Source organism: Psittacula echo (assembly GCF_963264785.1).
Source record: "Psittacula echo genome assembly, chromosome: 1".
Classification (NCBI taxonomy): domain Eukaryota; kingdom Metazoa; phylum Chordata; class Aves; order Psittaciformes; family Psittacidae; genus Psittacula; species Psittacula echo.
In genome coordinates this window covers 129,280,589-129,304,516 of record NC_137735.1, presented here as the reverse complement: position 1 = coordinate 129,304,516, position 23,928 = coordinate 129,280,589, and the positions used below count along the sequence as shown (strand labels likewise).

The window sequence follows — 23,928 nt, the reverse complement described above, 5'->3', positions numbered from 1 at the left end:
TTTTCTTTGACCTAAGAAACATCTACAGATATTTTTCTTGTGTATATTTTAAGAATATTCATCTGCTGAGAGTGAAACATAAATCTGACACTATTGATTTGTCTTAATTTTGAATTAATCAGCTCTTGAATAGTTTCTATGTCAGGTTTGAAGGAAAATCATGACTACAATACTGAGTCACACCGGTTATTTCTAATTCCGCTATTGACCTGCTCAGTGTCTTTTTTTCCTGTGTGATTTGGATCTTCATCCACACCACAAATTGGAGAAGCACTTACTTATGGAAGTAGGTTGACAGGAGAATTTGTCATGTACAAGTACAAAAGACCTGCTGTAACTCTGCCTATTCAGTTGTGGTATCCACCATCCCTGAGGCTTTCTCCTCCAAAGGTGTTCCATTGTCCTTAGATCAACATCACAGACTTAAGATATATATATACATATACATAAATTTCACTGCACGAGCATCTGTCCCACAGATTGTATCATCCTTTAATGTTCAGAAGTTCAGAATACAAAAGGATGATCATCAGCCTGATCTTCACCTTCTTTTGGAAGAAAAGCATTCCTCCTGCTGTACCTGGAATGCCATGCTGCTCTGCGTTAGCCATCACTACCAGCAGGAATGCTTGGGCCTTGTGCCACAGCTTGACTTCTTTTCCTTGAGAATGCTCTGTGTGACCTTGTCTGAAGCTGGGGCCCAGTGGAGTTTTCCATGTACCCTGTTATGCTAGAATAGCCACCCTCAAAGACAACCCAGCTGCATGAATATGCCTTCTCCTCACCGGGCAAAGTACTAACCAAGGATCTACACAAATAGTGGAGAGAGGACAAGCAATGACAAAAATTCATACTTCTTTTAGCTAATCTCTCTTAAAATTGGAATCCAGTGTTTGTGGAAGTGAAAGGCCTCTGTGAAATACATCAGCCGTAAACGCCAGGGACCAGCTGCTGTTGGTTATACACTTTCACTCACGCTAGTTCTGTGGGAAGCTCATGGTCCACACAGTCCTTCAGTGGGATTTTAGGTGACCATCTCCACAAGAGACATTTCCCTCACCTTTTCTCTTCTGCTCAGTTCTTTCTGCATTGGGAATATGCAGTTGCCTAAAATCTAGACACACAAATTCCTGTTTGCTTGCTTTTATTCTGAACAACTTCTTAACCACTGAGTCCCTCAGATAAGCACACCCAATGGTTAGAGTAAGGTTTTTGGGATCAGAGCACCCCATCTTTTGTTAAAGCCATTACAACTGTAAAAGCAAAAACTAATTAAAATTGCATTTTGTTATAGTTTTGCCCCTTACATAAACCTCCTCCAGTACAGGAGCTGTGTTATAAACACAGTTTCTCTTGCATTTTATCTTCCCAGTGTTCCATTTCTACAGACCACATTCCCTGTATATGACGGAGGATTCAGGCAACCCAACACCTCTAAGACTTGTGTGCAAAATGTCAACTCAGGAAACATTTAGGCTTATTATAATGTGAGCTTTGAAGCAGAAGGGTGAGCCAAGAAGTAATAAATTGAACTTCCATATTGAGGTGGTGTGATCATCCCACCCTGATGATGGATGATGCCATAAGGAGACAACATCTTGGCTGAAGGTTTTCCTGCATCTTTTACTTCCCCTCCCTGCCAGTTTCCAGCAGTGCAAACACTGGCTGTTCACAAGAGATGAAACTTCTCATTTGCATTGATCCCAGCAGTTTGCTCCAGTTGTGTCCTACTGTTCATGCTGGTTCACATTTGTTAAGAGTTGTGTATTTTCCTCCCTTATGCAATGGCAAGTTAATAACTGTTTTTTGATATAATAGAAACACCAGGGATGGTAAAACCAGAACCAACATACTACAGTATAGACAAGCTTTCAGCTGTAGGTATCTGCAGTCGTGTTTCAGCCTCCAAAGTATTCACAGGCATAGATAATTGTATACTTGCAATAGATTTATTTTGAGATGTGAAAATCCATTATACTTCTCTTATTAAATAAGGCTACATCCATTTCAGCGCTTTCTAGCACAATACTGTACAGGTGCAAATCAACTGTTATTATAAGAAAGAAGAATCAAGACACCACCTTAAAAATGAACAGTTCTGTAAAACCAAGTGACTTGAGTACACCAGGAGCTACATAAATCAGACGCAAATGATCTGTTTTAAACCTTACCCACATCTGGCTAAAGCAAGAAGTTACATAAACCATCAGAAATTTAACATCAGATTAACATCAGCTGAAAGAGGGGAGATTTGGGTAAGATATTAGGAAAAAACTTTTCACTATGTGATTGGTGAGACACTGGCACAGGTTGCCCAGAGAAGCTGTGGCTGCCCCAACCCTGGCAGTGGTCAAGGCCAGGTTGGACGGGGCTTAGAGCAACCTGCTCTAGTGGAAGGTGTCCCTGTCTGCGGCAGGGGTTGGAACTGGATGATCTTTAAGATCCTTTCCAACTCAAACCAGTCTGGGATTCTATGATTAGTATAGTCACAAGGGCAGCAGTAAAGCTGTTATCTGGAGAAAGAGCAGGGTTCATTTCAAAGGCTCAATGAATGCAGCACTACTCCATTTTGCTAAAAGCTTCTCAAACAGCTTTTTAAATGTATTAGTCTCCTGATACATAGTATATGAGAGGTGAAGTATTTACAGCCTCACAGTTCTTTTAATTGCTCAACAACTATCTCATCCCTCTTCTGACTTCAGTGATTTAGCTCCATTCTGCAGGACAGCCATGGGAGCAGAGCACATCAGGGGAATGTTCCTTGAAGATTTCATAGTAGCAGACACACTGGGACTGCTTTAACACATCCATGTTAACCTATAAAAAATATTTTCCTAAAGCAGATTAAAACAAGATTAGTGAGTAAAGAACAGGATAGGAATTTTACCCTTTCCCATTGGATTCATGAGAAAACCACTGAAAACCCCCTTCATGGGATGCAGAGTTGAGCTTTATTCAAGCAGGATGTATTTGGCAGGTGAAATTCCAGAAGATTAAGAACTGGAGGGCATCACTCAGTTAATGCAGTCCATAACATGAATCTGCAGTGTGTCCAGATCAGGTAGAATTTCTTCACATTTGGGACATGAATATATTGAGATATTCCGCTCCTCTGGCCAGTTTTGACTAGCAGTTCCTGCAAGCAGAGAAGATAAATGATTCCCTGTTATATTACTTGAGTTTTCCACTCTTTGTGGAGTGGTTGAAAGAGGACTGGCTTGCTCCTAGCAGCCAGGCAATCATGTTCTTCCCAGCTACCCAGTTGCCAAAATAGCCACAGGGGACCTGGGAAGCTGCTTGCAGCCAAGCAAAGCTGTTTTAAACTGCATACAGCAGGGCCTGGCCCCGTGAGCTGGAGAATGCTTCTGGTACCTCTTCGGACAAGGCAAGGTGAGTGCTCCCGATCCAGTGCCCTGGCTCCGTGGCGACTCTGCATCTCCGCCAAAGGGTTTCTGTGGAGAATCAAGAAGTCAAGGGCTCTGAAAAAAAGACTCAGCAAAAGGTATCTTCCCTTTGTCCCTAAAAAAGGTGAGAGGATTCAAAATAAATCAAAAGATTTCCAAGTAAATCATGTCAACTGGTCGTGCATTTAGTTCACAACTGCTGCTCGGAAACAGGACCTAGAAACGCTGCTGCTTTGGGAGATCGTGCCTGGGGGTCCTGCTGAGATCAGGGTAATACACCTGATACCAGCAGGATTTGGGCAGCTACACACCCAGGGATCTGGGGCAGGATCCTCTGGAAAACTGCAAGGACTCAGCTGTTCAGGGCAAAATCCACATCTGATTAAAGTAGAAAAGCAAGTTATACCAGAAAAAGGGTTGAGCGTAGAGTTTACGTGAAATGTAACTTGATTCTTCAAATTCTGGGCACTCTTGTACCCATGGCTTCCACAACATGAGTTGAGGACACATGGTTAATATTCCTTTTGCCTCTTTTGCAACTTAGAGTGCTAAAATGGTGCAATTGCAGGATATCACAGTAGTGTAAACTATGGATACTCACCACTGCCACCTGGAGAAGCAGCAGATATCCCTGGCACACATGCAGCAAGCTTAGCTGCAGATTCACCACTAAAACTGAGGCCAGAACCCAAAGAAACTCACATGAAACCAGTAGGGAGAATTTACCAAGCATGAATCTTCCCAAGGGAAAACTTGCTACAGCAACCAAGTAAGAACCAATACACCTTATAGAGATTCTGTCACAAAACTAAAATGAGAAATCAGGCAATTTTAAAATTCAGATTAACCAAGAAATAAATGTATGCAAAGTTGTTCGCCATTCTACTGAGATGCTGGCAAGAACAGTGAAAACTCTTCTTGTTTGGACTCAACACCACAGTCCAGAGGCAGCTCAGCCAAAGTCTGTTCTCACCGGCTAAGATCTTCCAGGTTTTGCTGCTCTTTCAGCAGGTGTGCAAGCTGGACAGCCAACTGCTCCTTCTCCTCATGGATCTTCTCTCTGGCTGCCCTCTCAGCATGGAAATCAGAACAATAAACCTCCATCTGATCAGAAAAATGAAATCCTGCTGAGCATTTGTAACTTAGATGAACCACAGTCATACATGGTAAAGTTGTATCATAGCCTGCATCTACTCAAAACAATCCTACAGCATTTACACTCTGCAAAGTGAAGATCTGCACTACTTACAAAGTGAGGAAGACTCTGGATTCTGGATAAGATACTTCCAAGTGTCTTATCTGGGATAGTGCTATTGCCCTCTGCTGTACAGAGGCAGAAATGCGGCACAGAGAAGCAGTGAGGAGGTGACTTGACCAATGACAGGACAAACCTGTGACACACGCAGTGGAACTGGGCCAAGATGCCAGTTTTGTGCTTTAAAGGTTAGGCAGACCCTTTTTAGTCACTGTTTACACACACTGGTTTGAGTAAAACCGTCCCTAAAACATATGCAGTGATTCTTAAGACTGTGGTTTTAAATACACATCAATTTGCAACTTTTGTTTGGTGTGCCAGACTCCAGCATACACAGTTCCTCCTACAGAACTGTAGGGTATGGTGGAACAGGCTCTGCAGGGATCTGCAAGGCAGGCTGAGTAAGGGAATCATGCTTCAGAATTGATGAAAAGTATTCAGTATTCCAGAGTGGGCCATTAAATACCTCCTTCTGGTCTCTGAATATTGGGTGGGGGAACAAGCCAATTCCTAAAGAAGGGCTGATGGATACCTGAGCACGGAGCACAGCCATGGTTTCAAGGTCCTCCTCTTGCCTAGCAATTAGCTGCTTCATTTCATCTATCTGGAACTGCTTTGCAGCAAGGGCTTGTTCTGCCAATTCCACCTTTGCAGTTAGTTGCTCCACCACCACTTTATCCACTCTGTCCAGCTGCAAGGAAGAACTCTGATAATGAGATGAACTCAGAATACAGCCCTGCTTGAAGTGAAAGTTTGCTTCTTAATCCTCCTGACCTTGGAAAAGCTTCCAACTTTGGACATCAAAGGAACTTGGACTAAGATAACAGTGGTGAACAATATTTCATTTTAAAGATTAGGTTTGAGTTTTCAAACTATATTGTATCAAGTTAAATGAACTCCCTAAAGAACACTGCAAAGGATATTTCCCACTGCCCAAATCTGTTCCTAGATACATCCTCCCATCCTTACCCACTCCCCCCTAATTAATTCTGATTTCTTTTTGCAATGAATTACCTCTTTGAGTTTCATCTGATCAATTGTTTTCATTGCCTCAGTGAGTTGCGGAAGGACTTTGCTATAAGCATCCTGCAAGCTACTGTATCTTGCCCTGTTGAGGACAAGAAGAGAGGTGAAAGTTTTAAATACTTCAAAATTCTCTGAAAGCTAAATAATCTGTTAGAATTTAGGAAAAAAGCCACCACCAGCTCCTTGCAAATCAGTCTGCATTTCAGATGAGAGAAAAAATCATGCTCTATATCTCAACATCCCTCTTCCAGTGAGTTGTGTGCTGCTCTATCCATGGAGTAAGTCCAAAGAAATGTCCTTACTGATCATTTGCATTTCATATTGAAGAATGCATCACACCAGTATTTTTATCAAGCTCACAAATGCTGTTCAAAATGTAACACCTTTCTTAGGAAGACATCCAAGTCTTGACTCAGAGACTTCAAGTGAAGGAGAATTCATCATGAGAAGAACCAGACACAGACTGCAAAGATAATGAGCAGCTGAAGACAGGTTCTTCAGGAAGTTCAGCCTCTCTGTGCAGCTTAGACTGACATTTTCACACTCCTTAAACAGACTGCACATGAAAGAGAGCAGGAAGCCAGAGCAAACAGCAAGTCTCTTCACATCGGTTCACTGCACACTTACTTCTCCTAGTTGCAAACATATTGTAGGGGCTGCAGACCTCTTCATTAATGTCACCTTCCCATCACTGTCACCACCTGACTTGTCGCTGCCCTCAAACATGTGGATGCATTTACCCCTGCGAGTCAGCAGGACAGCATATGTCACTTTTCTGTTTCCTCTACTTGTATGTCATACCTGACCCTATTCTACCTTTGACTTTATGACAAGAAGACAACAGAAGTCAGAGCTTACAACTCAAATCTTCCTAAGTGAGGGTTCAGTAGATGAAAGAATACAGTTGGGGCCTAATGTGGAGACTCGAGATTCAAAGTGACATAGATACTGAGGTGAATGCAGGTTTCTAGTTCAGATTCTACAAATATAACATGGCTTTAAAGGGTGCAAAACACAAACCTAGGATTTCAGATTCAATTTCCCTTTGACCAGTTTGCCTTGGACTTCCCCTTCCTCACTGATACCACCTCCCTGGAATATAAAACCAAGTCATACTCACTTCTCCTCATGTGTCTTGGCTTGTTCCAGCTTGATCTCTGCCTGCATGCTCTCTACCTGAAGTTCTAGCTTCTTGACAGTGTATATTAGCTGCTGCTTCTCTTCCAGTTCTGCTGCAGCAGCCAAGCTCTTTCTTTCCAGTACTTGGCACCTGAAAAGGAAAAACGGTTGATCTCTCCTGCTCACCTTTTCCTGAGGGATTTGCCATGCCAGACATAATATAAGAATCTTTGTGTGGTTCACTTTAAAGGCTTCGTTTGATGAAGAAGGAGGAAAGACAAAAATGAACCTATTTACTACCATCAGAAAACAGAGCTACTGAAACTAACACTTTCTTACTATTATGAATCTCAAAAAACTGGAATTTAACAGAAAACTAAGCAACGAAAGTGAGGGTCTTGTAACCACTTGTTACAACCTACACAGCTGGTCTTCAAAAGCACAGACAGTTATGCGAAAAGGGTCATGAGGTCCCTCAGCTTCTTCCTCTAAGACTAGAAGAGGGATTGATTATGTGAAGCAGAAAACAGGAAAGATTTGCCTTTATATCAGGAAGGCTTAAAACCCAAATCTTAACATTCAAGGCACTGGGGTTCTATTTGTAGAACTAGGTTGGCAGCTCAGACTTTCTGACAAATACTCTATTCCTTTCAACTCCATTTACAAAGAAGGAGCAATCTTTTGCACTATTTCTATGAAACATATATTCAGTTGGTATTTGTATGGCTGGCGAGTTTCCCAAGCTGGGAGTTGTCATACAAATATATACCAGGTGTCACAGCAGCACCTTCTGAACCTTACTTTTCTTGAAGCTTCTTCTGAATCAATTCTGCTTCTTTTATCTTCTCATGGGCTTCCTGAAGCTCTTTAAACAGAGCACAGACTTGCGAATTCAGGGCTTCTACTTCACTGCCAACCTTTTAGAGGAAAAAATAAGGAAAATTACATACGGACAATTCAAGATAGCAAAGCTGCAGGCTAAGAAATCTAAGCAGGAATATCATTCTTTGTCTAGAGAAAACAGCAGAAGTCAGTATGCACCATTACACTTGATAGTAACAAGTCCACAAAGCTTCACAATTACCAATTACCTAAATATGTCAGAACCCCATTTTTACTTAACAGTTTAATAAAATCCAGGTGATTCAAAGACAACACTAGTAACTGACTTTTCAACATTGTCTAGAATACACCTCATGCAGGTGGGAAACACACAGAATCATAGAATGGTTTGGGTTGGAAAGGACCTTAAGATCATCCAGTTCCAACCCCCCTGCCATGGGCAGAGATGCCTCACACTAGACCATGTTGTCCAAGGCTCTGTCCAACCTGGCCTTGAACACCGCCAGGGATGGAGCATTCACCACTTCTTTGGGCAACCTGTTCCAGTACCTCACCACCCTCACAGTAAAGAATTTCTTCCTTGTAACTCACCTGAACTTCCCCTGGTCAAGTTTTCCCCTTGTCCTATTGCTGCAGTCCCTGAAGAAGAGTCCCTCTATCATCATCTACATTTTCCTTCTCAAGAGTTGACAGTTTAGAACATGAGAAAAGCAGACAGGCTTTGTGATTACTGCCACTGCCCTGAGCAACAGTTGCAGTCTTTCAAAGAAACATAAAAGATCTGTCCCTAGGTAGGCTACTAGCATCACTGTGCTCTTTAGAAAGAGCTGTGACAGCAGTTGTAGAGCAGAAGCAGCAATTTGGAAGCAGAGAAGTAGATGAGGCAGACTCAAAGCTTAGACTTTCTCCTCCCAGTTATATCCTGCATTGGTATTATCCCTTCCATTCCAGTTTCCTCCATTCTTGTTTCGGGCAGAAAGCAGAGAACACAAAAGGTTTTATGCACTGTAATTTACTTAGATTACACATGAAACCCCTCCAGCCAACTGGCACTCTTCCTACACATAGAGCCTCTCCCACACCACACACATGGGAATCCTAGGTCTGGAAGACTTCAGTTCCTAATGTTTTGAAGGAGAAAATCCAACCCTAAATGGCAATTCCATTACCATGCATTCAAATTCAAGTTTGCAAACAAAAGGAGATGATTTCTAATAAAATTGTAATCAGTTTTGTTGTGAGTTTCTGGCCTTTTCATTTGGCCTTCAGACCACAGGAATGTTACTGAAGGATCCTGAAGACAGGCAGAAAACAGGAAGAGGAAATAAACAAAAGCTGGGCTCTCCTCCAACCCAAGGCTCAAAGGACACCTTACAGTTTCAATTCTTAAAATATAGCCCCACACTGCAGAAGGTGTAAAACCTTTGACTCCTGCTGGTTTGGAGCCTCTGGAGATATATCCCAGAGCTTTCCTAAAGGAACTTCTGACTCTCAGCATCACGTTAGCATCACTTTAATTGTTCTTAGTACTGTAATTTTCATTGATACTGCCTTATCAAATGCATGGAAAGTCTCCAGTTCAGCTTGGGAATAAGCTGGTTGGCTGTGGCTAAAAAGATCCCAGGTGTATCAAAAGCATGCTGCTGTCCTATTTCCTTGAAGAAAAGCTCCAGTTTTCTAACATGGAAAGTCCACCACATCCCCAGAAACTAAAGCAATATTAGTTGTTTATCCATGATGACCTCCAGCTTTCATCTCAGAGCTGAAGTCTGGATCACAGCCAGTGGGACTGAGTTGCAGACAGAACACAACTGTCTACTGGCAGATGTTGTTGAGGATGCCTTCCATAAGCTGCCCAAGCTAATATCATTCACCAGTCACACCAAGCAAAAGGAACTGAACATAACGGTGTGAACACTCACAGAGCACACTGCACTAAGCTTTTTCTATGTCAGAAGCAAAAAGATTGTTCCACCATCTTAGCTGCATGCAGCAATCCAACTAACCTAATCACACTCCCACATGAAAGCCCTGATTTTTGTAAGATGATGACATTTCAAGTTGCAGAAAACTAGACATCAGTAGAAATTGCCTTAACAGAAAACATCTCAACAAATGAAACCATGTATCACTGGCAAGAATCTGACTTCTAATAAAGCTGAACTGTGAATTCTTGGTCCCTGGTGAAAGCCATCATAATTCAAGGTATTTTACTTGCTTGGAACGCAATCAATCCATGCTTCTGGGAAGCAAGTGTGGCAGCCTTGCTGAAAAGGCTAATCTGACTCAAAAAATCCCATCCGGCAGTATAGCCTGTCTCTCCCCAAAACCAATTTCTTACCCTGCCCAGGAAAGGAGCAACACCTAAATCATAGCCTCCTTGATCTCTGCTTCCGGGAAGCTCACAGGCAGCCTCAGGGAAGGTAGAGCAGTAGCTGCTTTAAGATGACTCCTCTTGGGACAGATGGCTGAGGTTAGTGTCCAGCTGCTTTCTGGCAGAGTACAGTGCTCTAGCTTCTTTTTCCCCAGCCATTCCTCCCTTTCCAAACAGCCAAAGCAGGTTTGTAGAACATTTCCCTCTCTCCCAGGATGTCTTCTAATGCAGAGCCATCAAAAATGGTCCACACACTGCACCTCCCCATTGTTTCATTGAAGATCTACCTTTTACAATAGGGCCAGGTAACATGAGCCCCACTGACACAAGCCTTCTGAGGAAACCCAACAGCATATAAATGGAAGTGACTGTCATTGCAAGCATGTCACTATGCTGACCTCAATATCAGTGCTTAGATGAGGAGCATCTGGCTCAAGCTGTAACTCAGGCAAAGTTGAGATAAAAATACTGGAAAGAATTAACTGAGATGTCATCTGCTTTCCCTAGAAAAGCTATCTCTTGGCCTGACTGCAAACTGGCCTTGTTTAACTAAGCCAGCCTTGTCCTAAATACTTGACCTGGCCTTCGGAAGGGTAAAGGTCTCCAGCAGATCCCATAATGTATCTACTGGCCCCATGCAGCACCTCAGAACATCCACACAACCTCATATGCAGGCATAGTCGCCTTTATTACGCAGTTACACTACTTAATGATGTCCACTGCTATGGAAGCTTACCTGCTTCCCTCACACAGACAGGCTTACAACTGTAGGCACGTAAATTTAGCTATCTGGAGCTGAATTCCAAGCCCAGTATCCACCCAAACCCTTAATTGAAGACATGAGGACCGAGTTTTCCTGGAACTGCATCTCAATCTAAGATAGTTATCCTCCACCATTGTAATAAATCCCACCAAAACAATGAAAAATCCCAAACCAAAACAGGTGCTATACAAGTTCCACATCTGAAGTCTATTTTATAGTAAGCTGTCATTGGATTTTGATCCAAAAGTTGCCCTACACAGCAGTGAGGAATTCACCCAGACTAGAAGACTTTCTGGAGCCAGAAATAACAGCATCTCTCTCTGTTTAGGGGCAGTGAGGTATACCTGCAGTTATGCCATGCTTCCCCAACTCTTGGCCACAAATCTCACCTCTTTTTGGTGGCTGGTGTAGTCTGGAACCACCTCTAAGATACGGATTGGAGAGTTCAAAATGCAGTTCCATACCCTCTGCAGAATAACTGCCCCTTGCTCTCTGAGTGCAAGTATAAATCTAGGCCCTAAGATTGTTGGCCTCAACAAGTAAGCTGTATGGTGTTACACCTCAACTCAGGAGGACAGGTACTTACAGCCTCTGAACTCTCCTCTTCCTGTTCAGTTTGTGTCCCACTCTCCAGGCAGTTGCTGCTTTCCTTCTCCAGCTTTGACAGTCTGGAAAACAGAAGGAGCTGATAATCATGGATTTGGCCTTTATTTAAAGTGAGACCGCAGCTATTTGAGGGTTTCATGCAAGTGAAACTCTCTTCATAACATCACAGCCACAAATGAAAGGCAGAATTGAAGGCACAGACATGCAGGAAAGCCTGCAAAATCATGGGGGTTCCTGAAGAACACAGGACACCAGCATGTATATTTAAGTGTAAGTCTGCAGGTTAGGTGAAGAACAGTGACATTCAGTCCACAGTGGTCCATCTTTGGTACAGTCCAAACCCACTAACCCTTTGGAAATGGGTCAGCCTGTTCACTAAATCCGGTGATTAATATTGCCTCTGTTTTCCTTAGATATTTTCAGAGGGTGAGATATCTAAGAACCATTTGGCTATGGCTCATTTCCTCTTCTAGGAAGACCACGTAGAAGCAATTACTGTTATATCAACCTTTCCTAGTAGGTAATGTCTACTATGAAGTCTTACTTTCTCTGCAAAGCTACTGCTTAGGCAATTTACCACACCTGAACAGTCATAACAATTTATATCAATAAAACTAAGCTGAGACAGACCCTCATGCAGGTCTCATTGGAAAAACTCTCTCTTAGACAGGTTTGGAATTAAACTTCTTTTAGACACTTCCACGGAGTGGAGCACATTTCTAAATGTAGCCTGCCAGTATCACGAAGAGCACTGTAATCCCTGTTTTATACATAGTGATTTGCTTAAGGCCCCACACGCAGATGACTCATACAAACCCACGTAACTATGGAGGACTGAGCGGGGAGAATGTCCTCAACTAGTCATCGTATCATTCTGACATAACCAGGGGAAAGTTTGAACCCACGAGGAATTGGTGATTTGTCTACATCTGTGGTGCTATAGGAAATAATAATAAACCATGGAAACTCTTTTGGCCATGGAACAGAACCTGTGGTTTATCTCTGTAGGGACTACCATAAAAATAAGCTATTACTACTGAGTGCTCAGGGAATTCCCCATTGAGGTCACACTGACATTTCAGCTTGTCTCTGGATCAGCCACAGACTTGGTAACTGCAGCAGCCCTGAAAGAAAGCAGCTCCAAATGTTACAGTGCACCTGCTTCATACCTCTCCTTGTGCTCTTGCAGGTCCTTCTCAAGTTCTTCCCTCTTCTGAGTTTCATTTCTAAGGCAGCAGAGCAGCTGGCTTACAGTTAGCTCCTGAGACTCCAAATTCTTAGATTCATCTGCAGGTTTGCTCCTGCTTCAAACCAAACCAGATGTAAATAACAACAGGTATGATTTTACTAGAACACTCCCTTATTCCTAATTCTGGGATCCAGTCTGAGGCCGCCACTTCACACAGTGTTGAAAACCAACATTCTAAGCAAAGGGCTCATTCCCAAGAACGAAGACTGCAAATCACAGTCCCTGTGTGTGCAAATGCAATCCTGGCTTTGTGCAGTGCTCAGACAGTCCCCTTCAAGCTGGGGGAACTATTTAGTACTTAAGCAAACAAAAGCAGTCAAATACAAATATAAACCCCAGTGCATTTTTTCTGACCTACTCTGCAGCCCCTTCTGCAAAGTGCTGCTGTCTGTTTCCAAAATAACATTTTTTTCCCCAGTGAAACATGAAACATTTCTTATCTCTGTCTCATTCTTTTCCAGGAAAAGAAAGCACGTTCTGCTGCTAAAAATGCTCATCAGAAATTGCTTTCTTTCTCAGAAAAAAATCCCTTCAGTGTTTCACCTCCCTCATATTCTAGAGCTCTTTTCAAAATTGCACCATGCTACTGTAGAAGTGAACCAAAAGAATAGAAAACTAGCTGAAAAATAGGTAAGTTAATTTTCTGGTGGTAAAATACTGCATTCCGTTCCCTCCATTTTTATGTCCATGCAGACAGAAGGTCAAAATCCCCTACCTATATGGTAAGATAAGCATGTTATGTAAGCTTCAGGAGCTCTGCTGTAAACCAGCATGTGTTTAAAACTTTGTTTTTGTAGTTGGGAATATAAAGTAAACAGAATCTTCTACATGCTCCTGACAGATAGAAATCTTTGGTGGGAAAAATTCAATACCCCAAAGACAGCGCTCAGCCACGATATTATAAGTAAATAATTTTTATCAGGGGATTTTTAGTGCACAGTTCTACTCTTACAGAACTAAACCCGTCCTGAGTGGATCACATTTCTTTGAACCTGTTAACGGCACCAGTGTAAAGTTTCAGCACTGGACAAAGACGTGGTGACACAGGAAATATTTTAAGAGGTACATATACCCCCTGTTCTTGTAGTTATGGCCCCAGATGCTCATCAGAAGTTAAGCAAGGTCTTCTCGTAATCAGAATGTTCTCACAAGCCACTGCTAAGGACAAGCTTAATACTTGCAGCCTGGTCTGTGGTCAGCAACTGTCTCAGTTTCAATCATGACACCCCATCACCTTCAACTTCCTATTTGCACCATGAGGGACAAGTTTTCTACATCATCACATTAAAAGACCATTCTCCCTTCTAGTGACATAGGGATAACCTGTACGTGGAGCACAGCATTCTGGCCTGCTATGCCCTTGGCATTTTCTATATCCTTTTCTTCCAAAAGCAAAGGCCACAAACTAAGAGAGTTCAGCCACAACCTTGTAGCTACTAAATTGGGCAGTATCCAAAATGGAAAGTTAAATAGTATCAGCTGTTTGTGTCTATGAGAAGGACAAAGGTTCAGCCAGGGGCAAGAAAGTCCCTGGTGCTGTGGAGGTGATGTAAAGATCAAAATTTGAGAAGTAACCTAACCAGAGGTTAGGAGGGAAGGGATGCCATCCAGAGGGACCTTGACACGCTTGTAAGGTGGGCTGATGCCAACCTGATGAAGTTTAACCATGCCAAGTGCAAGGTCCTACACTTGGGTCAGAGCAATCCCAGGCACGGCTACAGGCTGGACAGAGAAGAGATTCAGAGCAGCCCTGTGGAGAAGGACTTGGGGGTGTTGGTCAATGAGAAAATGAACATGAGCCGGCTTCAGTGTGCGCTCGCAGCCCAGAAAGCCAACTGTATCCTGGGCTGCATCAAAAGGAGTGTGACCAGCAGGTCGAAGGAGGTGATCCTGCCTCTCTACTCTGCTCTCGTGAGACCTCACTTGGAGTATTGTGTGCAGTTCTGGTGTCCTCAACATAGAAAGGACATGGAACTGTTGGAACAAGTCCAGAGGAGGGCCACGAGGATGATCAGGGGACTGGAGCACCTCCCATATGAAGATAGGCTGAGAAAGCTGGGGCTGTTCAGCCTGGAGAAGAGAAGGCTGCATGGAGACCTCATAGCAGCCTTCCAGTATCTGAAGGGGGCCTATAATGATGCTGGGGAGGGACTCTTCATTAGGGACTGTAGTGATAGCACAAGGGGTAACAGGTTAAAACTTAAACAGGGGAAATTTAGATTGGATATAAGGAAGAAGTTCTTTACTGTAAGGGTGGTGAGGCACTGGAATGGGTTGCCCAGGGAAGTTGTAAATGCTCCATCCCTGATGGTGTTCAAGGCCAAGCTGCATAGAGCCTTGGGTGACATGGTTTAGTGTGAGGTGTCCCTGCCCATGGCAAGGGGGGGTTGGAACTAGATGATCTTAAGGTCCTTTCCAACCCTAACTATTCTATGATTCTATGATTCAGAATACTGGTATCTTAAGGCCAGTAACCTGAAAAATAAGGACGATGTTCTTGCACTGTCTGTCATCCCCCCCCTGCCCCGTGATACACTTTATACCAGCCACACAGAAACAGGACAGGTTCAGATCTGAAAAACAAAGATTCTTTCCAACATCATTATAATTGGACAGAGGACAGATACTCTATTAGATGGTCTCCAATGACTAGAAGGAGAGAGTCCCTGAAGCCTCTATCTGTATCTTGTCTGTTTGTTCTCCTGTCTGGCTTTTAAAAGCCTGAGAAGTTGACAAGCCAACATGTACATAAAAGCCTGGCCAACTGGCCAGAATATACACTCCCTCTTGTCAGCAGGTGAAAACTGGAAGGAAAAATGTCAGAGAGCTGAGGGGCTTCCTGACATGGTAGGGAGGTAGAGCTACTGCAATGGGGGGATGCAAGGCCACAGGGAAAAAGAATTTTCTAGGGCATTACTCATAGAAAAAAGTTCCCTCACACTGAAGACAAAGCACACTGTAGGAGTCTGAATCACACACATCACACAAGAACCTACATACATGTAGACAGCAACATTACTGGACATTTCACCACTACTCTGTTGATGTTCCTTTGCAGTTTTTTTCATTTCTCCTTCCTAGGAAAAAAAAAACAAATCCACTATTAGCTTGGTAATTGGACTAAGCAGGACACGGTTTTATTGAGTTAAGGAAGGAAGAAAAACTGGGGAAACTGCTATCATGGCAATAAAAAGAAATAAAACCACAGAACTCCTACACATCAGTTTCATGTTTGGAAATTCTTAACTTAAATACTTTACATGCCTTTCCCTGTATCTCTTCAGACTGATCAGGGAAGAGGAACAACAATGAGATTTGGCTTTCTCCTTTTTTTAGCAACTTCCATGGCCACTCTCCCCTCTAAAGATGACCAGACACCACACAGAAACAGCCAACATCACTGCAGGCAACTTTAAATATTAAGCCTAAAACCCACTCTCCTGCCTCCAAAAGAACCACTCTTCTCTCCCACTACAAAACCCACTCCTTGATCTTTGTACACCTAAGGAGAATCTTTGCAGTAAAACCAGGAGAATGCATCCTTGAAGGTTTCCTGCAGGCTGAAGTTTTCTTTGACAACTCCAAACAAGATTAAATTAAATCTAACTTTCTTGTTGCACTTGTGTTCCCAGAGAGGGATCTGCTATTATGGGCACAGCAGAGACCCACATTTTCACATTTCACATTTTGCCTGTGAAGATTTTTCAGATACAAGAACAGTAGAAAAAAAATAGATCTTGTATTTGGTTTTGTTTGCCTGCATCTCTCCATATCTGTCAGTAGGAAGTGAGACCTGTTCTCAAAAGAGAACACCCCCCTCTATGCATAGGTGTTGCCTCTTAATGAAACATAGTACCAATGTTCTCAGGAATTCCAATTAAGATAAATTCTTAACATTTTTAATTAGTCCAAAGTCACCTGCTGGACCAGGTTCACTTTTCCAGGGAATATTTTAGGCTATGAAATTAATTTACTTTGAGCATGAAAGTGGAAGGATAAAAAATAAACTCCAAGTCCTTTACCACTACATCTTGTAAGACACAAGTGCTCCATGTCAGGTAATCTAAGAGACCATAAAATCATATAGGCTGGAAAAGACCTTTAAGATCATGGAGTCCAACCATGCAACTCTTCTCTCAAATCCACCACTGTATCTTGTATTACTGCTGTTGCTGGAAGTTTCCTGCTCCCCTTCAAAAAGGCATAAAGACTCTTAATTGACATGGGTATAGATTCACTTTCCATTGAAGGAAGACAGGGTGCTAAATACCTCACTGTAGAATACCATTAAGTAAACCTTGTCAGTGTAATTAGACTCAGACCTGACTTCCTCACCCTTTAGACTGGTATGAGAAGAAGATTAAGTTTGCAAAAAAAATAGGACCAAGCTGGAACCAAAGTTTCTGTCTGTGTGTTCTGTTTCTCTCACTGTGTTCTTTTTCCTCCCTTCACTTACAGTCATTGCAATCTCCACAAAAGAATCCTCTGCTGAGGCCGTATTCAGCTTGATATGCAGCTCTGAGATGATAGCCAGCAGATCTGCCTTCTCAGCCTGGAGCCGCTGCAACTGGGACTTCAGCTGACTTGCTTCCTTCTCGAGAGCCACACAGGTCTCCTGGGATAAACAAACCCTGCATTAGCCAACTGTAAGGAAACACCAGCCAAGGAGCACAGAGCCTGAACAGAGCAAGGGTGTCCAGCATCCCTTCTCTGTTTAGATTTGCCTGAAAAAGCCCGCAGTATAGATCCTTAAAGTACGCTTTGGTCTACACTAGACAGCAAGAAGTCTAAACCGTGAAACCAAGTTAATCAAATGATAATACTTCTGGAAAACATGGGCCTGGTTCTCTGAATGCACAGAGAATTAGCATGTAAACCTTTGCTGAATCTATGCCTCTCACAACCACATAGGGTCTCAGCTAACCTACAGAATTATTGTTCAGAGTTAATGTATTTTTCCACCCATATTCTTATTCCTCTTTTCCCAAGCCTACCTAAGATTCTAGGGAGAAAAGATCAGTGGGCAGAGAGCTTTTCCACACTCCCCACTTTCAGCCTTTCCCCACCATACAACTTCTCTGTACCCCACCTCCACATATAAATCTCTCCCTGTATCCATGACCTTACCACACAGCCTTATACTGCTTCCACAAAGCCTCTTTCACAAAGTCCCTCAGAGAGTCTCCCCAAACCTAATCCCTTCTTCCAGCCATGACTGTCTCCTTCACCTTCTGCCTCTTCCCTTTCCCTAGGGTCCCCAAGACTTTCTCTTAAGCCTCTGCATAACCAGGAAGCCTCTTTATTTTTTTCTTCCCCTCTCCTTTAAATACCACTCCTCATCATGAAACTTTCCCTATGGGTTTATTTCTTCCTCGTTTTGTAACCTGAACCTTCCATTTCCTTGTAATGCCTTTATTATACCACGTACCATCAGTGTAAATTCTGGACAATTCCTGGAGGCTGAATTATATTCTAATCCATCATTCATGCCAAATCTTCAAACTCTTGCTCTGCTCTCAGTGTCTCTCATCCTGCAGTACCACCCTACCCACCTCACTTGCCGCTGTCTGATTTTGTGCTTATGCTATAAAAGGATGCAAGGAGAGTCAGCTCCAATGAAGAACAGAGAGCTTTGCAGCAACCTGGGTAACAGAGGTACAGTTTTGAGAGAAAACCTTCTATGAATGATGGTTTTTCAATAAAAGAGGAAACACAACATATCTGTGATTTACTTTGAGTGAGACAGACATGTCACTTAAAGGTAGCAATGGCCTATAGACTATCTCAGCTAACAATAAAACACAGAGGGAGAAGAACTGGACTAATTTTAAATGTCTTCCTGTAGGAGGATTTTTTCTATGCTCTTTCTAAACAATAAAAAAAGAAAGTAAAACTAAGGTATTCAAGAAAGAAAGTACTTTTCGGCTTAAATGACACTGTCAGCCTGAAAATCACAATCAGAAATGAAAATGTTGCTGTTTAAATTACAGTTACTATTAGCTGGTAAAACTGCAAAGAATCATAGAAGAACCAGGGTTTACCCTACAAAGCTCTTGGAATGAGATCATTAAAAGAGATTTATTTTTACTTTTCTGGATGTTGAATTGCTCAAGCAGGTTGGATCACTATGTCAGTAACATGCTTTAAGCATTTAAAGTACAAGAAGTTCTAGAACAGGTAAAGGCAGAATAAATCCTCTATTTCCTCTTAAAAACTATTCCAGATTTATGAAATTCTGAGTTTCTTTGACAGTCCTGAAACACAACTTTTAGCCTGTGAAGTAAGGATTGTGTAATACTTACACAACCACACTATTCATAAATGACTTTCTTCCTCCTTGTAACTTCTGAACTCATTGGCTGATTTTGATTTACACGCTGAAAACATTCTAATAGAGTTCCATAAAACAGACGGTCAGGAGAGGAAAGGTGAATCTACTAGTGCCTCAATTGAGAAAAAGGCTAATGCAGTCATCCTTCATTAGGCAACAGACAAACCACATGGTTTTTGAAGGTACCAGATACGAGGATACATTAGTTTGGCTCTGCATGAAACTTCTTGTGTAACATCTCTTCACATGACCATGTGGGACACAAAGCACGTTTTGGTTTAATAGGCTTTGTCCATAGAAGTCTTCTGTGCTACCAGAAAAATGTTGCCTGACTACTAAGCAATTACCTGCAACATTAGAAATGACATGTTACAGAGCCAAAAGTAAGGCAGAGGGAGAAAGCTCAGAATCAAATGGGACAGCAGAAGTACAGATCCAACCTGACCTCAGCAAAAGAGCTTTCGTGAGAGTAGGAAAATATAATAAAAATAGAAGGAAGGTCATTATTATATTTTTTTTCTTAAATGTAAAGTTCTCCCTGGAAACACAAATACAAAAGTAATTAAACAGTCATGAGTCACAGATAATCTAATGAGCAATAGGAGGGATAAAGTCAAGAGATACCCAAGAGAAGTCAAAATAAAGAATGAAAAGTCAGCAAGAAATGTTAGTTTCTTATTTCTTCTGTCAAGAATGTTAATTATTATTGTTAATTAAATGTTAATGGAAATGTAAATTGTCTCAGGTGTGGCACAATTTTCTGTTACTACACTCTGAGAAGCCTCACTTCTAAGTCAGGCCAAGACCTCTTGTTAGAGCATCAGGATAAAAGTAGAGATGTTAACAAATCTCCAAACCTTCCAGTGTGATGCAGGACCTGAACACTCAAGACTTTCAGTTCAAAAGAGTGTCAATCCAACCAATTCCTTATTTACCCTTTCAGCTCCTTCTTCTTTTTCCTTTAAGCTCTGAAGCTGCTGCTGTAGCTGTTCATTTTCAGTGCACTTGGCTAGCAAGCACTGCTTAGCCTCCTTAAACTTCGACTCAAAAAATTCTCTTTCTTCTTTCTGCTTCTCTCGCCAGATGGAAAGCTCCTCATACCGGTCCTTCATAGCTTGGTTATGCAACTTCATGGCTTCTAAAAGATACCCAGAGACAAGACATGGATTCACATTAATCCTCTGTCAATGAAACAGCAGATTTCCGCTACACTGAGCTCAGCATTCCTCAGTGTCAAATGGGTTAGCAATAATTGGGTACGAAATGCAAACCTCCTCCCTGTGTACCTTAAATGCCAAACCAGAATTAAACTTCTTATGCTATTAGCACTACAATAGATAGCATTAAATCCACTGCAGAAATCACAAGCCCACAATTCTTTCTCTTCTTGACTTATTCCTAAACCAAGAAGTATTCACAAGAGGCACTTGGTCATTTATATGGTCAACCCAAATGAAACTACTGAACTGAGATTCTGAAACTACTGAGAGTTGGAAGGGATAACAGATATCCTAGACTGGTAACTGGGAACAGATGCTATCAAATCAAGTGTCTCAAATATGCCCAACAATGCTCTACTTCAACATTTGGTTAAGATAAAATTTGGTTAAGGTAAAAAATATACCAAACAACTTACAGCAAAGTCAATTCTCCCTGGCTGGGAACAAAGTCTGTATTGCAAACTGCTTACAAGAATCTTAGGAACAGTCAGTGCAAGTATTTCAGACTAGCTTTTTTTAGGGCAAGAAACTCAAAGCCAGTTACGTGAAAATCTTTTATACACTGTATTTTTCACTAACTTCCATTATGTCCCAATGTCGTATTATACACTGTCAACAAAACCTTCAGGTTATGTAAGTAAGTGTAGCTCAGGAGAATGATTCTGCAAAGCATGAGTTACAGCAACTGTAAATATAGTTCCAAAACGTTATCTCATACGATGCAAGACCTTTTGGCAAAATACCAGAGATAGCTCTAGAAACAACTCTCCTGCCAGATACCCATGGGACTCTAAGGCAGAGAACACGGACCAGGTCCAAACATTATTCAGGTGGAACTTAAACACTAGTGTAAAAACAAAATACACAAGATATGTGACTTCACTGCCATATAAACAGTGAAGTACCTCTGTCTTTTACACAGAAAATTCCCAGATCCCTTGGGCTCTATCCATTTAAAAAGGAAAAAATATTCATATGTGACACCTAAACTCCTGGGATCTAGAAACAAATCTATCTTACCTGAAAGACTCAAATCATCAGGTATTTTCAGGGAAACCTATCATTTTCTCTCAGAGCCTGCCATGGACACCACTTCCTTTTGAAGTATAGAAGGTGCTGCCACATCTAAACATTTGCACTTGTTATTACACACAGTTCAGTGCCTGCTCCAATTGCCCTCTCTGCCTGAGAGAATGCAGCCCCTTCCAGGCAGCATCCTAAACCCAGAATGTTCTGGGCACTGAACAGTACCCAGCCCTCCTGACACAGCTATGGCAAAATGTTAGTCTCTCTGCAATGGAGATGCCCAACAGTCCTAAAATGCAAACCAAAAAAGCTTTTAGAGGTTGATGAGCAAAGAGCGTATCATAGCAGGAGATTTTCTCCTCGCCTCCTAGAATAGACAGCGCTATACCGCTTATATATATAATTCTAAAGCAAGTCAGTCAGCCATATATTGGGCTGTTTTCCTCCTAATCTTCCATACCAATTCAATTTGATGTGTCCTATCACTTAGCCTTGCCATTTACAGAGTTGTTCACACAGCAAATGCTACCCAGGTATAAAATGTTATCCAGCAAGGGCAAACGAGCACAGAATTCATACTCATAGGACAAAATAACACCCACAGAAGAAACTCAGGGCTTTTGCATTTCAAGACCAGTTCACATGAACCTTCACCTTTTAATTCATTGTTCTCAGTGATTAGTTCCTTCATCTGTTGTACCATCTCCTCTGGGGTGTAGGTACTAAGGGCAGGGGTAGCCACACTGTCTGTTCCGTTCTCCATTTTTCTCTTGGGATGCTCTACATTTTCAGCAGGACGGCTCTTCAACTTGCTGGACATCTCTGAAGCATCTACCACAAGGTCTGCAAAGAGAAAACTCTTAATTTCTTGCCCAATGGACAGTGTCCTTGCCTGTGGCAGGGCGGCTGGAACTAGGTGAGCTTTAAAGTCCCTTCCAGCTCAAACCATTCTATGATTCCTTCATTTTATTAAGCAAGCCATACATCCTGTGATAACACACAGTCACCTTCCAACGTCTCTGACCCTGCTACACCAGAGTATCCATGAGCCTCTATAACCCATTAAGGGCTGCATGACTAAAGCAACTGATCCCGGTTGGATCTCCCGTGCTAACCTTCCTCGGGAGCCCCCTTCCCTGGGACTGAGGCAGGCAGAAGCCCCGTCTCACCCACTGCCCCTCTCCCCTCAGCAGCCCTGGACGCGCAGCCTGGCAGTATGTTGGGAGCCGGCACTACCATCCCCTGAGGAGATCGGGCTCTGACACCCGCCCGGCCCTCACAGTGCCTGTGCCACCGCCAGCGCGCCCCTCCCCCGCAAAAATACCATTTCCGCTCATTTTTAACTTTCATTTTCGCTTTCCTGGCCCCTTTTCCCTTCTCCACCGCTCACCCGCCGCGGTACCGGCGGAGGCTGAGGCGCTCGGCCCTGCACATTCGCAACCCCTCCTCGTCCCCGTGTACCCGCGGGAGCCGCAGACCCACGTCTCCCCGCTCGCCCTTCCGCAGGCCCACCCGAGATCCGCCGAGTCACGGGGCGAGCCCGCCCATAGCGACTGTAAAGGGAACCAACGGCCGCCCGCCGTCCCCCCGCACCGGGCCCGCCTGAGGGGCTGCCCCCGCCGCCCACAGAGCGTCTCCCCGCTCACCCCCGTCACTGCACGCCCATGGCGCCGGCGGCCCGGCTCAGCTGACTGCCCGTCCCCGCCTCCTCCTCCTCCTCCTCCTCCTCCTCGGGGACTTCCCGAGCTCCGCGCTTCCCGCCCCCCCGGGACAGGCTGCGGGCTCCCTCAGGGTGCGCTGTTTGCTCTCAGGGCGCGCAGCATCTCTCTTCCCTCGCAGCTACCCCGGCTCCCGCCAGGGGAGCGGGAGAGGAGGCAGAACCCTCCAAGGAGAGGCAAGGTCGCTGATGCTTGTGTAGTCCTTGGTACTGTGGGAAGCATGCTACTGTCAGGGATAAAATCGTGTGTCTCCACAGGAGAAGATTAGAGGGTATGGTAGGGAAGAGCTGTGTCAAGAGGGATGACTGGGAAAGGCTTCATATTGCACAAGGCCTAGATGGGATCAGGTGGAGGGTTTAAGGCAAATGAAAGGTAACCCTTTCAAGGCCTCTATGACTATGACAAGGCATAGTCATAGAGGCATGAAATGGTTTGGGTTGAAAGGAACCTTAAGGCTCATCCAGTTCCAACCCCTGCCACGGGCAGGAACACCTTCAACTAGAGCAGGTTGCTCCAAGCCCCTGTGTCCAACCTGGCCTTGAACACTGCCAGGGCTGGGGCAGCCACAGCTTCTCTGGGCACCCTGTGCCAGGGCCTCAGCACCCTCACAGGGAAGAATCTCTTCCTAATATCTAATCTAAATCTCCCCTCTGTCAGGTACATGACCTTATAAGAAGCCGCTTTCCAGGTTTCTTGTCAGCCTTTTTAGGCACTGGAAGCTGCTGTAAGGTCTCCCCAGAGCCTTCTCCAGGCTGAACAATAATGATGTTTTAGTGATTATTGCCACGGGATCAAATCCATTAGGATGAAGGTTGTCACACTGTGGGGATGTAGCCCATTAATGCCTGTCAAACAACAGAGTTGGATGTGGTATCTGGCCCAGGAAGTCTTTAAATGCTTGGCTCCCAGGGATGGGATTAGTTGGGGCAGCTCATGCTGAACAGTCCCAGTGGTTGGTGACCATGTTCAGCAGGATGCTGGGCTGGAAGTACCT

General features: G+C 43.3%; 1 protein-coding gene across 8 annotated transcripts; it reads right to left on the bottom strand.

The window, feature by feature from the left end:
- Positions 1-1,959: 1,959 nt before the first annotated feature.
- OPTN (optineurin) lies at positions 1,960-22,918 on the bottom strand. Of its 8 annotated transcripts, none has more exons than XM_080622440.1 (14): positions 22,386-22,467; positions 21,871-22,059; positions 19,906-20,108; positions 17,096-17,254; positions 15,640-15,716; positions 12,560-12,691; positions 11,371-11,452; positions 7,606-7,721; positions 6,806-6,955; positions 5,674-5,767; positions 5,192-5,350; positions 4,378-4,508; positions 3,373-3,452; positions 1,962-3,136 (listed from the first exon to the last, which is right to left on the bottom strand). In XM_080622440.1, the coding sequence occupies exons 1-14, from the start codon at positions 22,453-22,455 to the stop codon at positions 3,015-3,017; spliced, it is 1,764 nt and encodes a 587-aa protein (XP_080478566.1). In that variant the 5' UTR covers positions 22,456-22,467; the 3' UTR covers positions 1,962-3,014. The 8 variants fall into 8 exon arrangements, with proteins under 8 accessions (XP_080478567.1, XP_080478570.1, XP_080478568.1 ...); XM_080622439.1 differs by having other exon boundaries at positions 1,963-3,136; positions 12,560-12,694; positions 22,386-22,406; XM_080622441.1 differs by lacking the exon at positions 22,386-22,467 and adding an exon at positions 22,863-22,918 and having other exon boundaries at positions 1,960-3,452; positions 12,560-12,694.
- Positions 22,919-23,928: the final 1,010 nt, after the last annotated feature.